We start from the raw sequence: 17,549 nt of genomic DNA, 5'->3' as shown, positions 1-17,549 counted from the left end.
TGGCTTCCTTGTAAACTTACTTACATCTGTAAAAACTCCCCCCTCCCTCGTCTTAGGAATTCCAAAAGCTTTTAACATCTTCAAAAGGAAAGCAGAGAAAACAGAACCAGGCCAGGTCAAATAAACAAGGCTCAAGTTGCCTGGCAAGATATTGCGGCCTGTCGTAAAACTGTCACTTTCTCCATTCAGAGAACTAACAGATCCTCGTCGTAAATACTTCCAACAAGATAGCGTGCAAACAGATTAGTAACGTGTTGAAACGTTAACATTTTTTATAACTTTCAAAGCCATCATAGCACAGCCATAATATGGATATATTTGGTTTCCTCGGATAATTTCTAACATTTCAAGTCCAAACACCCCTATGTCAGGTCATATGGGAAGCCACTGGGACCCCTTACGGCTCCTAGGTAACCCTGAAATGGGAAACCTGTCATGTGTGGACTTGTTTTGAAGCAAATATCATGCTGATCACTAAAATGGATATCTGCAGTCTATAAACAATAGAGAGGCAGAGATATGAATATGTATCATAAAGTGTACCTGGGACAGGGTCATGAGTGTAGACACCTCCCAGCAACCAACCCCTAAACAAGATGACCAGACGATTGGTCACTGGTCGCTGTCAACACCCCCTTTGATTTGACAGAAAAGAGGAGAGGCCAAGGCAATAGGCAGTTCTCCTTTTACCATCCAAGCAGGAACATCTGCCAAGTTGAGAACCGATTACCTTTGCTCATCGATTGAACTCTGATCAACTCTTGGACATTAATTGCAAGTATACTTCCTTCCCAATTCTACCTTATTTCTTTGTGGCTGTATATTGTCTTTATTTTTTGAAACATCCTTTTTCTGTAAATGTTTTATTCGCACCAACCTTGACCTTTTCATAATAAATCCTTATGTTGAAAAGTGTTAACCTTGTCTTTAAAGCTCTTGATGCAAACTATAAACGAACCTGTCTCTTAAAAGGGCGCTACTGTGGTAGAGTAAGGCACTGAGCAGACCTGTCTGTGGTGGCAGTGTGTGTTGCAGGCGCTTATTCTAAACTTATAATTGGTATTGCTTAAATTACGAGTCCCCCCGGCTCTGTCTTTTAAACGGGGGTGGTGGCAGTTAAAGGGTTAATTGTGTAATTAGCCCAGTGACAATCGCTCTCAGGCTGCCTGCACCTAGATTGTGGTCCCGCAAGCTGGAAAATCTTTGTGCTGGGTGCAGCTGAGTGTGGCATTGTTACGTAAGTGACAGCGTTGTGTTAGGTTGGCCGGTCCTTTGTCGCCAGTTAGCGAGGAGGGCAGGGATCTGACACCAGCGTTCGTCACATATTGGCTGGCAGCGTAGCGGGATAGTTTCGCATTAAGAGCATTCAGTGCATTGTTAGGAATTAGCTCTGCACTGAAGGAGTGTAACCTTTGTGGAAACAGTCCTTAGAGACAAGCTGGTGCACATTATTTTTTGTTTACGTTTTTTAAAAAGAGATATACAGCAAGAGCTCCTTTCTACACCTTCTTCCTATCTCTGCTTTCTGTTCTATCTTTTCTGCTTGCAACATGTCTGGGTTATCAGCATATAAAAAGATGAGCAAAAATGATCTGACTGCTGAGTGCACAGAAAGAGGAATTGATGTCGGTGGCAAAAACCGTGATGGCTTGATACATGCCCTACATGAGTTTGATATCCGTGCAGACCAGAACCTGGGGGAAACTGGACCAGAAAGGGTTTCCGCTACTCCAGAGCCCAGTGGTTCAGAGGCGGCCTCACCAGATGGGCATGCAGAGACTGACACTGGACTACCACGGATTGTTACCTCCAAGCCATCGCCGGAGCAGGCCAGCATCAGATTGCCTGGAACCAGAATAGACTGTCCTCAAATGCAGGAAACGCTACAACACCTCAGGGAGATGGATCCTGTGGTGTACCTGCAGTTCCTTGAGCGTCAGGCTGAGAGAGAGGCTGCGGAACGCAGGGCTGAGAGAGAGGCTGCGGAACGCCAGGCTGAGAGGGAGGCTGATCGTCGGCACGAACTGGAGATGGCTAGGCTCCAGCAGCAGCGACAGGTTCAGAACCTCGGATCCCTAGAGCACAGGGATGACTCTCTGCCAGTGACCCCGGCAGCCAAATTTCCAGTTATGGAAAAGGACAGTGACATTGACGTGTATCTACTGTCGTTTGAAAAAACTTGCCGTCAGTACCATCTGCCCCCAGCACAATGGGCCCGGTACCTGACGCCAGGGCTACGAGGCAAGGCCCTGGATGCTTATGTTGAACTGTCAGAAGAGCAAGGCGGTGATTATGAGGCCCTAAAGGCTGCAATCATCCAAAAGTTTCAGCTAACCCCGGAAGTGTACCGGAAGCGTTTTAGGTCCTTGCAAAAGGGGCCTGGGGACTCATACCTGGATGTGGTAAGTCGCTTACGCACCACATTCCGGCAGTGGACTAAAGGCTTGAATGCCGATTCTTTTGAGTCCTTGGAAGATCTTATGATTGAAGATCAACTTTTGCACATCTGTCCTACAGACGTCAGACAGTTTGTGCTGGAGCGAAAGCCAACCTCTGCCAAAGCAGCAGCAGAACTGGCAGATACCTATATCCACTCTCGGGTATCTGACCATCGCAAGGCTCCTCCAAATGGCTGGAAAGGAGGGAAATCACACATGGCAACCCCTCCTCTACCTACCAACCAAGTTCCTCAGCGGCCGGAACCTGCAGCTCCTGGGGCCAAAGCCTTTGTGACTGACAACCGCAAATGCTATAACTGTGGGAAAAGCGGACATCTCCGGACACAGTGCCCTGAGCAGAAGAAGACGACAACCCCTGGCCATCCGGCCAGCAACCCTTCTGCTGTGCTGCTCGTCGGTGGAAAACCTCCAGGAACCAATGTCAACTTGCAGCCAGTCATTGTAGGCCAACGAACTGTAACAGGCTTTCGTGACACTGGAGCCGAAGTCACTTTGGTCAGACCAGAGGTGATAGAAGAAACAGACATCATCCCAGAGAAGTACCTTTCCCTGACTGGAGTTGGGGGAACCTGTTCCCATGTACCTCGTGCCTATGTTTTCCTGGATTGGGGTGCCGGAAGTGGGATGAGAGAGGTGGGTGTCTCTGAGGAGATCCCCACTGCTGTGTTGTTGGGTTCTGATTTAGGTACCCTTTTTTCTTACTATGCCCCTGCTAAGAGCACCCAGGATGCTCCCACGGAACCTTCTGGACCTACCAAGGTACTGTTTACAGATGTTGGGGTAATATCTGGGCAACCTGTGGATGGACAGAGGGAGGGGGAGGGTGGAGTTGAAGTGCAAGGTCCTCCTTCAGAGACAGGAGAGGAGATCCCCTTGCTAGTGAAGGTACCTGATGTATGTTCCAATGTTGCTGAACTGATAAAGGTTAAATGTGATGATGATGACAATGATGACAATGATGACGATAATGATGATGATGATGATGATGATGTATTGCCAGTCTTAGTGGTCACTCGCAGTGCTGCAAAGGCAGCCGAGGTGCAGGCACTGATCGCAGAACAGCAGGAGGAGGTCTCGGGGCCCTCTCCCTGTTCTGACCCAGTGGACTCCACCTCTGTTGAGCCTCAGCAGCCGTCCTCGTTTGCCACAGGACTGCTGGCTGAGAGTTGTGGTCCTGCCTTTGAAACAGCACTGCAGCCAGAACAAACACTAGCACAGCTCAGAAGTCTAGCTGATCGCCCCCCTGCAGAGAATGACAAACAAAAGGTCTACTGGGACAAAGGGAAACTGTATAGAGAAAGTTTGCTTGCAGAGGGGAATGAGGCTGACATAGGTGACAGACAGCTGGTGGTACCCAGTCAATTTAGGGGACCGCTGCTAAAAGTGGCCCATGAGATTCCCCTCGCAGGGCACTTGCGGATCACTAAGACCAGAGGGCGGTTGGTACATAACTTTTATTGGCCCAGGATGCTTGCTGACATAGCTGACTACTGTCGGTCCTGTGTTACCTGCCAGCGAGTTGGCAAGGTAGGGGATGTCCACAGGGCTCCACTAAAACCTTTGCCTGTGATTGACGAACCTTTTAAGAGGGTGGCAGTGGATATCGTTGGGCCTTTGGCCATCCCTAGCAGTTCAGGCAAACGTTATATCCTTACAGTTGTCAACTATGCCACGCGTTATCCAGAGGCGGTGGTTCTCTCCTGCCTCCGGACAGACAAGGTCGCTGATGCTCTGCTGGGAATCTTCACAAGAGTGGAATTCCCAGCCAAGCTCATTAGCGATCAAGGCCCTCAGTTTGTGTCTGACTTGATGCAAGCTCTCTGTCAGAAAATACAGATGACGCATATCAGGGCCAGTCCTTATCACCCACAAACCAACGGCTTGTGCGAGAGCTTCAATGGCCCTTTAAAACAAATGTTGCGCACCTTTGTGCACTCTCAGGGCAAGGACTGGAAACGATATCCGCCTCGTCTGCTGTTTGCTTACAGAGAGGTGCCTCCGGAGTCCACAGGCTTTTCGCCATTTGAACTTCTGTGCGGACGGAGGGTAAGAGGGCCCCTGAATCTAATCTGCGAGAACTGGGAGGGCAAGATTGCCGACCCAGAGGTCTCTGGTGTAGATTACGTCCTAACGTTCAGGGATAAAATGGAGACGCTGCTGGAAATTGTGCGGAAAGAACACCTGGTGCACCTGTCACAGGTCCTGGACCAACTGACAGCTGCCAATCTGACCGTCAAACCCAGTAAGTGTCAGATTGCCATGACCGATGTGCAGTACTTGGGACACCGGGTAGGAAGAGGTACCCTGAAACCCGAGACAGGGAAGGTTGATGCCATCCTGGCATGGCCTACCCCCCAAACCAAAAAGCAGGTTATGTCTTTCTTGGGGACCGCTGGCTATTATAGGAAGTTTGTATGTAACTATAGTAGCCTGGCTAAACCTCTGACTGACCTAACCAAAAAGAAACTGCCCAAGGTGGTGTCTTGGACACCAGAATGTGAGAAGGCATTTCAGGCCTTAAAGGAGGCGCTGGCCCGCGCTCCTGTGCTACAGGCTCCAGACTTCACCCGCCGTTTCCTAGTGCAGACTGATGCTTCTGCCTATGGATTGGGTGCAGTCCTGAGCCAGGTGGATGATGCCGGAGAGGAGCATCCCATCCTCTACCTGAGCCGAAAGCTGCTTCCCAGGGAAGTAGCATACGCCACGATTGAAAAGGAGTGTCTTGCGATCGTGTGGGCTCTCCAGAAGTTACAAACGTACCTTTATGGACGGCACTTCACTGTGATCACAGATCACAATCCCTTGAGCTGGCTAAATCGTGTGGCTGGGGAGAATGGCAAACTACTTCGGTGGAGCTTAATTCTTCAGCAATACGATTTCACCATCCAGCATAAAAAAGGCAGCACCCATGCCAATGCTGATGGGCTGTCGCGACAAGCCGAGCCTGCAAGAGTCGGTTGCGTCAGGAGGGAAATTGTAGTTCCCTCCCATGCAACCACCTAAGGAGGGAGGTGTAACGATATCACGTCTGAGCCAGGATATATTGTAACTAGTTGCCATTTTGTGTGGAACGCAGCCATGACAGTTTGGCTTCCTTGTAAACTTACTTACATCTGTAAAAACTCCCCCCTCCCTCGTCTTAGGAATTCCAAAAGCTTTTAACATCTTCAAAAGGAAAGCAGAGAAAACAGAACCAGGCCAGGTCAAATAAACAAGGCTCAAGTTGCCTGGCAAGATATTGCGGCCTGTCGTAAAACTGTCACTTTCTCCATTCAGAGAACTAACAGATCCTCGTCGTAAATACTTCCAACAAGATAGCGTGCAAACAGATTAGTAACGTGTTGAAACGTTAACATTTTTTATAACTTTCAAAGCCATCATAGCACAGCCATAATATGGATATATTTGGTTTCCTCGGATAATTTCTAACATTTCAAGTCCAAACACCCCTATGTCAGGTCATATGGGAAGCCACTGGGACCCCTTACGGCTCCTAGGTAACCCTGAAATGGGAAACCTGTCATGTGTGGACTTGTTTTGAAGCAAATATCATGCTGATCACTAAAATGGATATCTGCAGTCTATAAACAATAGAGAGGCAGAGATATGAATATGTATCATAAAGTGTACCTGGGACAGGGTCATGAGTGTAGACACCTCCCAGCAACCAACCCCTAAACAAGATGACCAGACGATTGGTCACTGGTCGCTGTCAACACCCCCTTTGATTTGACAGAAAAGAGGAGAGGCCAAGGCAATAGGCAGTTCTCCTTTTACCATCCAAGCAGGAACATCTGCCAAGTTGAGAACCGATTACCTTTGCTCATCGATTGAACTCTGATCAACTCTTGGACATTAATTGCAAGTATACTTCCTTCCCAATTCTACCTTATTTCTTTGTGGCTGTATATTGTCTTTATTTTTTGAAACATCCTTTTTCTGTAAATGTTTTATTCGCACCAACCTTGACCTTTTCATAATAAATCCTTATGTTGAAAAGTGTTAACCTTGTCTTTAAAGCTCTTGATGCAAACTATAAACGAACCTGTCTCTTAAAAGGGCGCTACTGTGGTAGAGTAAGGCACTGAGCAGACCTGTCTGTGGTGGCAGTGTGTGTTGCAGGCGCTTATTCTAAACTTATAATTGGTATTGCTTAAATTACGAGTCCCCCCGGCTCTGTCTTTTAAACGGGGGTGGTGGCAGTTAAAGGGTTAATTGTGTAATTAGCCCAGTGACAATCGCTCTCAGGCTGCCTGCACCTAGATTGTGGTCCCGCAAGCTGGAAAATCTTTGTGCTGGGTGCAGCTGAGTGTGGCATTGTTACGTAAGTGACAGCGTTGTGTTAGGTTGGCCGGTCCTTTGTCGCCAGTTAGCGAGGAGGGCAGGGATCTGACACCAGCGTTCGTCACACTAGTGACTCAAAGAAGTGCCGTAGCTGCATTGCCTGCCAATCCTTCACTTCAAATTGGCCCCCCTGTTGAGTCAGTATGGTCACTGTCGGCCAGGAATTAGATTGCAGAAAATGTGATACCTGCCCTACCCCCTATCCCACAAACTCTTAAAGTCCCTCCTCTCCATTCCTGGTTCAAAACTGGGGTTGCCTAGCACCGGAACTAATGGGGATTGTGCTGATGAAAATTGTGGGTTCTGACTAATTTTAAACCCTATTTGCAGTGTTGGACCTATAAGAGGGTGTTTTTAGATTCCGGTAATTTTGTATAGCACCAGATCGCTCTTCGAAGAGGTACTGTACACATTTCTTGCTCTAATTCTATCCATATCTTAAATTCTGTATGTCGGCACCAGTCAATAATCCTCCCAATATGAACTGCTTTATAATATTTAAGTAAATCTGGTACTGCTAAGCCTCCGTCTTTTTTTAGCATAATCATTCGGTTTCTACTGATCCTCGGTCGCTTACCTGCCCAAATAAATTTCGTAAAAACCGTGTCTATTTTACGGAAGAAACCAGGTGGGATTTGTATCGGTAAAGCCTGTAATATATACAGAAATTTTGGCAAAATACTCATTTTGATGGAATTACAGCGACCAAACCATGAATGCCGTCCCAATTGCCATTTCTCTAACAATGTTCTGACTGCCGTAAGGAGCGGGGGGAAGTTCATCTTAAAAGTCTCCTCTATCTTTACTGGGATCAATGTGCCCAGGAATTTTAAGGCCGTCCTTACCCATTTAAATTTAAAATTGGGTTGTAACACTTGTTGTTTTTCCCGGGGCAGAGCTACCCCCATTGCCTCTGACTTTGAATAGTTAATTTTAAAATTTGCTAATGCTCCATACTCTTCTATTTCCTCCATTAAATTTGGCAGTGAGATATGTGGGTTAACCAGTGAAAACAGCAGATCATCTGCATAGGCAGAGATTTTATAGCTCCTATCTCTAACTTGCAGACCTCTAATATCTGGATTTAGTCTAATTTTATTCAATAACGGTTCTAATGAGAGGGCAAACAGCATAGGAGAGAGTGGGCACCCTTGCCGTGTTCCGTTTGAGATTTTAATCGGCTCTGAGAGTACCCCATTAACTTTCACCAGAGCTTGCGGGGAGGAGTATATTCCAGATATCCACTTTATCATATGCTCACCTAGTCCCATATGCCTCAGTACTTCAAACATAAACCCCCAATTCACCCTATCAAATGCTTTTTCTGCATCTGTACTTAGAAAGATAGAGGGTGTTCTAGTTTGATTGGCATAGTGGACCAGGTTGAGTACCTTAACCGTGTTGTCTCTCGCCTCCCTAGTAGGGATAAACCCTACTTGATCTCTATGTACCAGTTGGTTTAATAATGGTTGGAGGCGGGAAGATAGCAGTTTGGTAAACAGCTTCAAGTCACAGTTTAGCAATGAAATAGGCCGGTAACTCCCACACTCCGCGGGGTCCTTCCCCTCCTTTGGAATTACCGAGATATGCGCTCTAAGTGCATCTTGTGGGAGGGCCGTGGCTTGGCCGATCGCATTAAAGGCCTTTAACATATGCGTACCTAAGATTGGGAGGAAACTCTTATAATACTGGATTGAAAATCCATCTGGCCCCGGTGCTTTCCCCTGTTTGACTGTTTTCATTACTGCATTTAATTCCTCTATCGTTATAGGGGCTTCCAGTCTACTTCGTTCCGTGGAGGAGAGTCTACATAGGCCTGCTGCAGATAGATACTCCTCCATTTTAGCCCGGGGTACTTGGGGTAGTGACAAGTTGTATAACGAAGAATAATATTCTCCAAATCTCTTAGCTATCTCACTGGGTCCAGAGATCAGACGTCCACCACTGTATTCAACTGCTACCACGTGCTTCACCCAAAGTCCCACCTTCTTGCTTCTTTTTTTCAAGGAGGGAGGTCCAGTGAACAGTAAGATCAACCAGGTTTTTTGCAGAATACAGAAAACGAATTGCATGGTGACTAAGTATGAACAGCATATAATAAAAGCATGTACTGAGAGTTTTTAAAGGGATATAAACAGAAAAGTGTCAATTGCCATAATTCATTCACATAAGTCATATGTATAATGCCTCTGTATTTAGTTTTTTTGCCTTTTTAATCCTCTAAGTACCTTATTCCTGCAGTGCTGTTGTGTGGTCACATGATTTTTCCCTGTTTTCTGGCATCTGCAGGAAAAGATCTTTGGGAGGGGCTTATTGTTTCGCTGATGTATGCTCCCTACAGTGTGAGTCTGTGTCTGGCTAGCCCTGATTGATGCTGTGCCAATCGCATGACTAAAGCCGCGTACACACGTAGCGGTATGTCCGACGTACTTAGTCTGGCGGACTTCCCGCCAGACTGTCCGTTGGACTTTCTGAACGGGCTACTTGCCCACACACGGCACTTTTTGAGCGGACTAATACGGCGTACTAAGTCCACCGTACTATCCGCCCTACTTTTGAAATGAGCGGACTCACCCACACACGTAGAGAAAAGTCCGCTCATTTCGAGCGCGTCTCCAGGTAGGCGGGGCCCGTGAAGGAGACGTCACTGGCCCCGCCGCCTGGTATGGACTTAAAGGGGAACCCCAACCCCGGAAAAAATCGGCGTGGGGGTCCCCCCCAAGGCCACAACAGACCCTTGTCCGAGCACGCTACCCGGCCGGCCAGGAAAGGGGGGCGAGCGAGCGCCCCCCTCCACAGCCGTACCAGGCCGCGTGCCCTCAACATGGGGGGTGCCTTGGGGAAGGGGGGGCTGCGCGGCCCCCCCACCCCACAGCACCTTGTCCCCATGTTGATGAGGACAAGGGCCTCTTCCCGACAACCCTGGCCGTTGGTTGTCGGGGTCTGTGGGCGGGGGGCTTATCGGAATCCGGGAGGCCCCTTTAATAAGGGGGCCCCCGGATACCAGCCCCCCACCCTATGTGAATGAGTGCCGCGTGGCCCCCCCTTCCCCAAGACACCCCCCATGTTGAGGGCACGCGGCCTGGTACGGCTGAGGAGGGGGGGGGCGCTCGCTCGCCCCCCCCCCTTTCCTGGCCGGTAGCGTGCTCCGGCAAGGGTCTGTTGTGGACTTGGGGGGGACCCTACGCCGATTTTTTTCGGCGTTGGGGCTCCCCTTTAAGTCCATACCAGGCGGCGGGGCCAGCGACATCTCCCTCGCGGGCCCCGCCTACCTGGAGACCCGCAGAGTTTTCTCCGGGCGGGAAAGGTCTGCTCATTTCAAAAGTACGGCGGACTGGCATACACACGGCCGGATTGTCCGCCGAAATGGGAGTCCGGCGGGAAGATTGGAGTGCAACACGGCATTCTAAGTCCGCCGTACTTTCGGGTCAAAAAAGTATGCCGGAGGCTACACACGGGGGGATTGTTTGGCGGACTTGAGTTTGCCGGACTTTTCCACCGGATTGTTTGATCGTGTGTACGCGGCATAAGAAAAAACAGTTTCAGAAGAACAATTCAAATGAGATTATTCATAACTGTTTTACAGCGCCCTATAAATCTTTATTTAACATCGAATGTGTATTTTTTGTGCATTAATTTGGTGTAGTCAGAGATAAAGATGATAGCTTTCATTTTGTTCAGTTGGCATCTGCATCTAGGGCTCTTTTTTACTTTACAGGTATTTGCAATTACATGTGATACAGTATATTTAATACTGATTTATATTTAAACGGACCATTTTTGTGGGTTACTTTTTTGAATGTAATCGATCAGCATACTATATCCCACCCCATAGCATTTAACAATAGGAGGACATGGAGGAGGAGGGAGGGGATTGTGATTTAACACAATGTATACACTCACATGTGTGACTCTATAATCATGTGGGCTGCACAGGTAAGGAAAGGTAAGGAAATTAAGAGCTTTGAAGGGAAATTGAGCATGCTCTGTAGAGGACACCAGCTGGTCTACACAATCTTAATCTTCAGTGGGGGCACAGAGAAGCTGTTCATGGGAGCTGAAGGCAGGATCAACCAGGTATATTTTTTTCTCTACACAAAATAAATGCTCATACTCGTTTCCATAGTCTGGGTTTAATGACACTTAAAGTGTTACTAACGTCAATTATTTTTCCGTAAAATAACGAATATGTTATACTTACCTGCTCTGTGCGCTTCTGATCTGTGTGTCTATGGAGCCGTGCTCCACAGACCTACACAGCGGAACTTAGCCCCGCCCCCTACTTCCTCCTCACTGCATTTGATTGACAGCAGCAGAAACCAATGGCTGCTGCTGTTCCAGTGCTGAGGGAGAAGAGATGCAGCCACGCAAAGTGCTGGGTCTATTCTCCCCTTTATAATCCCTTCACACAAGGAAGGGGGAGGTGCAGAGAAATAGAAAAAAGAAAAGAAAAGAATGCATTAAGGTAAAAAAAAAAAAAATGTTATCTTTAGTTTCACTTTAAATCAGATGGATTTATTGACACTTTAGGTTAACTTTACTTAAAGGAATTCAGTAGCCATACAAATAATATAGGGGAAGCTTCTGAAGACAGAGAGAAAATTTATAACTGCACAGTGTGCTTCAATAGGTATTACAGTTGGCAACCATTGACTCTTAACCAGTGAATTCCTTCCAAATACAAAGTTCCCTACAACTTCTCAAAATGCTGTTTGCTCATGCTTCTAAAGGAAGCGTAATGCCCCGTACACACGAGCGGACTTTTCGACATCCAAACTCCGACGGACTGAGTCCGGCGGACTATCCGATCGTGTGTGGGCTGCAACGGACTTTAGCGAAGCTAAAGTCTGACGGACTTTAGAAATGAAGCATGCTTTAAATTTTCCCGACGGAACTCCGCCGGACCCGGTCCCCTTTGAAAAATCCGCTCGTGTGTGTGCTACTCCGACGGACTAAAACCGACGCTAGGGCAGCTATTGGCTACTGTCTAGGAACTTCCTACGTCGAATCCAGTCGTACGTCATCACGTTCGACTCCGTCGGAGTTTGGTGTGATGGTGTGTGGTCAAGTCCGTTCGGTCGAAAAGTCCGCCAGAACTCCGTCGGAACTCCGGCGGAACTCCTTTGGAGGTCTGTCAGACTTAATCCCTCTCGTGTGTACGGGGCATTACACATTTTTTTTTTTCTTAGCAGAGCTTTTTGTTGTTAAACAGAACCATTGCACCCAAGTGCAAACCTTCCATGTCAGGAGGACAAGACACTCAATAACTCTTGCTTCCTTTACTGGAGAACACATATTGACTCTAAGCACATTGTTTTTAAAATGAAATACTACGTTTACAAATCCTCTTACACCTAAATTAATACTTTTCCCATAATATAAGCTCTGAAAAGTAAAAAAAACATTGTAATATTACTAAAACTAGCTTTAATTCACCAGAATTTACTGAACAAGATTATCTGTTTATTCGTTTGCCATCAATATCAATATATTTGAAAGGATTACTTATGTATCTAATAAGAAACCCCCCCAAGTGATGCCACTTATTTACTGGCCTGGGAATCACCAGTCATTTAAACAAAAGTGCAGAGACAGCATGACATCACTGACCACATATGGCCAAATTTAGGTAATGAAATTGACCAAATGCGGGGAGACTTCATTCCTTTGTATACTTTAAGCAATGGCTTCCTGGGAGATATCATTTGGCATGAGTCAGCAACATGGTCAGATGTGTCTGTTGGCAGACGTTATTCATAATAATTGATGTGAATCTGCATTGCTGGACAAGGTGACGATGATGGATGTACGTCATGGTACTTTTATTTGTTGATTTATTTTTGTTTATTAAATGACTTGTCAAAAACTGTTTATGTGCCTTTATTTACTGTTTACTTTTTGTGTTTGTTTTTTTGTCTATGTACCCCTAACTGATTCACATAGGACGGGTGTCCCTTATTGTTAAATGGGACTTTAAGACTCTCTGATAAGTCCCTCGCCTGCAGACCTCCAATGGGAAAAAGTTTGGGGTCCTCATCAACATGGGGAAAAAGTGCAAGAGGAAACCTAATGCTTTTTTTGTGTTGCGGTCCCCCATTAATATTTATTTCAGATCCTCAACGAGAATAAGGGTCCGGTATAGATGAAAGGAATCTCTGCCTTTTGTTTACAAACATAAATAAAGCAGCTGAAGCTGTAATTTGGCATAGATTTAAACAGCATTTTTTTGTAAATGTCAGTTTTGCTTTAGTAGGCAAAAAATGCGAGACAGAAATTGATTCTACGTGGCTATCGGAGGAGTTGGTTGATTAATGCCTATCAGGGAGCCAGAGACAGCGATGGGGAAGCTTTAATTTTTAGACAAACAGGTACCGACAAGGACAGGACACCCAATATTAAAATACATTTACAACTTAGGAAGCGGTACCAAGGGTCAGGGATATATGTACCTGCTGACTGATGATGATGCTGTCAGAAAATTGGTACCAAATCGTCCACAGTTCATTTACAGAAGAGATCATTCATTAAATTACTTACTTATACTGTACATAGTTATATTTTTTGTCCCCCCTCTACTCATGGCACCTGTGGGGGCATGAAGAGATGCAGTGCCTGCAAATCCTGTAGGTATATGGCTGAAGGCAATTCCCTTACTTTGCCAAATGACAAAGTCCTGAAATGCAAGGGACAAGCCAATTGCAATACATCAGGTGTTATCTATGTTCTGACATGTATATGTGGAGCTTATTATATTGAAAATACAATAAGGATAGAGAAGAGAAGGCTCCAGGGTCACATATGTGACATTGCTACATGCCATCTACTGTAAAGGCACCTATAGCCAGACATGTATGTTTCAATCTAAATAAAGACAATTCTTCATTCAAATGCTGGGTGTTGGAGGTGGTAAATCCCAACCCCAGAGGAGGTAACTTTAATCAAATTATCCTACAGAGAGAAACATCCTGGATTTGTGAACTGGGGGCAGTTCACCCCCCAGGTTTGAATGATAACTTGTCTTTTGTTCTGTTCCTAATCTAAGTTCCCTCTTGTGCATATAACTTAGGGTGCTTGGTCCTTGACAGCTGTCTCTCCTGCTTGTGTAATCATACCATTACATATTTTGTAATAGTTTGGGAACCTTTAAAGTGATCTGACACACTGTATATATTATCACTACTTGAGCATCTAGAATAATTATATGGATCTGTATACAATATCCCATTGTTCTATATATTGTACTTTAGTTTGTATCCTTACTTCATAAGTTTTGTGCTGGAATTGGGAGACAATGTTGTTTGTTTTGCCTCTTGGTGTCCCTTTGATGTTGTAGGAGCCGCTATACTTACTTCACATGCGCGGCAACGTGACGTTTTTACGTCATAACATTTATTTACATTGGATGCAAAATGTTTTATTTACGTTTTGTCGCCAAAAGTGGCCATTTAAAGACATCCCTCACATGGAAAGGTGACAGTTGCCTCTGAAGTAGCTGGCGTGTCAATCGATACCGGTTAGGCTTCTGCCTTGTTCCCATGCAGCCAGCCTTTGATATACCTTCTTTTCTATCTCCTCCATTCCTTTAAGGGGCTGACATTATCCTGGATATGGACTGATATACCTTTATTGCCACAAACACAGCTTGGACTTTTCAAGATCCACATGGATGGCTAAGTACATTTCCTTACCTTGAGTGTTAAATGGCTTTTTGTTTCTCTTCAAATTGCACTGATGGCTCCCACACTGCGCAATGATAAACCACACATTACACAGCTGGAGAAGTTTTCATATGCAATTCACTTGCCAATTAAAGGAGAACAGCAGATGCCTTCCTATTGAACCATAAGAGCACTATATATGATAACAAGGACATCCCTCCCTGGGAGTTTTCCAGTTCTATTTGATGCTTACTGTATAAGCAGAGGTCAAGTCCTGGGGAAAAAATGATATATCATATGCACGAACGCTTTAAAAGTGGTATTTTCCATCCAATTTTTGTATTGTGTGTATGAAGATTAACTGTTAGTACATAAGAAAAAAACAATCCTCAATAAACATAAATACAGTAATTCTCTGAATAATCAGCATTCATTCAATTGTGCTTCCATGCAAATGTGAACATCATGTTCTGATCTTTATTGGGAAATTTAATTTTGTATATAGAGTGTTTATATTGGTGAGTTTACACTTTTCACTGAACAGAGTTTGGATAACACAGGGTTAAACGGAAAGGTCATAAATTAACTGCACATTATCTGGACAGAATGCTTGGGGAGATAGTGATGTGTTCCTGCTTAGGAGATGTATGTTAGCTTGGGGGGCTGCAAACTCTGCAGGGCTCCAACACACACTCGCTGCTATTCCGACCCTTCACATATTTCCACATAAACTTCCCCCCTGGCATTAAACTTTGCCAGGTATTGTGCTCAGCTTACCACTCCAAACTGATGTTCCTCCCACAGCTCACCTCTCTCCCTGCATGTCCTGTGAGCAGAATAGCTGTGCTCCTCCTCTGGGTTCTCTCATCATATGGCACTGAAGATAGAGGGGGGGGGGGATTCAGTGGGACACACAGAGTAAGTATGCAGGAGACTGGGGGGGGGGGATGAGGAGACAGAAAATCAGGAGGGGCTAGCGAGGAGGAGCGAATCACGAGAGGTCTGACTAAATACAATCTCTTATCAGCAGTTACCTGATGTGTAGCACCTACCACACAGCTCGTATACTTCAAAGTCTTGCAGGACTAGCTGCTAACGGAAACTGAGTTCCTGTTGTGGAAAAAGTACAGGAACTCCGTTCCCATGCGTTCCCGCAGGACTTGAGCCCTGCGTATAAGCCACCATTTCACTCTCATTTCAAGCTGGATACATAAGGACTGATCCCACACAGGATTATTTTATGGACTTCACAGGTTATTAACCACATACAGTGGCCCACTATATCACCCTCAGTTAAGTAGATCTTACATCACTGACCAAATAGTGTTAGCCACACAGGGGTGACATTGTCCACATGTGATTTGGACTTTCTTGCATATCTGTCAGAAACCATGATCCAGACCACGATAGAAGTACAATTAAATCACACTTGTTTATTAATAAAAAATAAAAAGGTAAATAGAGTAAGCGTAGTCAAAGCATAGCCAGAGTCCAGTAACCGGATCGAGTAATCAGCCAGTCCAGAGTTTAATAACCAGATCGGGTAATCAGCCAGGCCAGAAGTCAGGGATCCAAGTGGAGTAACAGCAAGCAGGGTAAGGAGCCAGAAGGGATGTCAGAAAGCCAGTCTTGTGATGTGATCAAGTCGAAGGCAGAGATGAAGTGAGCTGGACAGCTTTAAGTAGGCAGGTCATACGAGTAGGATCAGGAACAGCTGGGTGACTGTGGAGAGAGATGAGAGCTGGCAATTAGCCGCCAACTGAGCAGCCAGCCCAGAGAAGCAAGGGCTAAACCAGTCCTGACAATATCTTTGTCAAGATGCATAGAGTGAAGGTTATTTGCTGTGTGCAACTTGCATTTGATGATAAAGATTTTTGACAGGATCTCACTGAGGAGGGGCTGTTGGGAATTCTGACTGCACAAGCTTTAGTTGTTGAGGACAGATTTTCACTTAGTGAAGTACAACCTTTGTTTCAGGTATGTTCTGAGCTACTATTTCAGTTTACCTCTCAGGGCCATGATTTTTTCTCCCCTCCATTTACTATGTACCAGGCTGGATTTTTGGAGTGGTTGCTAAAACATTGTGCAGTTTATTTTTTCCAGCAGTATTCAGTCTATTCACAACAGGGGGTGTTGGATATTATTGCTTCTGTGCACTGTTTAATTGAGCAATGTGAGCAAGGTAGAGACAAACTGACTTTAGTTCACCCTCTGAAACAAGCTTGGTCAGAGATCATAGCCTCAGTGCTAGATGAGTCACATAAGGTCAGATCTGCTGCTAAAGATCAAGAATCTCTTCCTCTGTTACCCTTAGCAACCGCAGCTGCTACTGACTGTTCATTACCTCCTGTAAATCAGTACCCTGCCACTAATAACAACACTTTCTCTGAAAGCAATCCACTGAAATCTCCCCCTGCAGTACTGTTACCCATAGCAATGCCTTAGGCCTCTTCCTGTACTTTTGCTACTCTTCCCTCTATTCTCCCCAGTACTGTTATGGTACTACTTTTCAATCAGCAGTACACTCTGGTCAGCACAATGCAATTACATGCAGAACTCCAGTATCCAAGCCCAAAAAGAAACAAAACTTTTCTCCTGCTCTTACAACTGTGCCCCTATCGATGTTGCCTACTGATGGTGTCCAGTCCTCCTCCACGTTGATGACTGCTGCCGATGTGATCCAGGCCTCTTTCACTTTGCTGCCTGCTGATGTCCTTGCCTCCTCCATGTTGTCCCCTGCTGATGTCCCTGCCTCCCCATGTTGCCGCCTGCTGATGTCCATGCCTCCCCCATGTTGCCACTTGCTGTTGTCCATGCCTCCTCCATGCTGCTGCTTGCTGATATCCATGCCTTTTCCATTCTGCCACCTGCTGATGATGTCCATGCCTCCTCCATGCTGCCACTTTCTGATGGTGTCCATGCCCCCTCCATGCTGCCGCCTGCTGAGGGTGTCCATGCCCCCTCCATGCTGCTGCCTGTTGATGGCGTCCATGCCCCCTCCATGCTGCCACCTGCTGATGGTGTTCATGCACCCTCCATGCTGTCACCTGCTGATGGTGCCCATGCCCCTCCATGCTGCTGCCTGCAG

The 17,549-nt window shown here is 46.1% G+C and overlaps 1 protein-coding gene across 1 annotated transcript; it reads left to right on the top strand.

Annotated features, from left to right (window-relative positions):
• Positions 1 to 1,504: 1,504 nt before the first annotated feature.
• LOC143987181 (uncharacterized) lies at positions 1,505 to 16,906 on the top strand. The gene is made up of 4 exons (XM_077485759.1): positions 1,505 to 3,218; positions 4,047 to 4,748; positions 16,343 to 16,438; positions 16,565 to 16,906. The coding sequence occupies exons 1-4, from the start codon at positions 1,551 to 1,553 to the stop codon at positions 16,904 to 16,906; spliced, it is 2,808 nt and encodes a 935-aa protein (XP_077341885.1). The 5' UTR covers positions 1,505 to 1,550.
• The last annotated feature ends 643 nt before the right edge of the window (positions 16,907 to 17,549 follow it).

The sequence above is a fragment of the Lithobates pipiens genome, unplaced genomic scaffold (genome assembly GCF_037356315.1).
Source record: "Lithobates pipiens isolate NorthernLeopardFrog02 unplaced genomic scaffold, aLitPip1_a1.2 Scaffold_1, whole genome shotgun sequence".
Classification (NCBI taxonomy): Eukaryota; Metazoa; Chordata; class Amphibia; order Anura; family Ranidae; genus Lithobates; species Lithobates pipiens.
The sequence above is the reverse complement of the archived record's forward strand: the minus strand, read 5'-3'. Positions and strand labels throughout refer to the sequence as shown.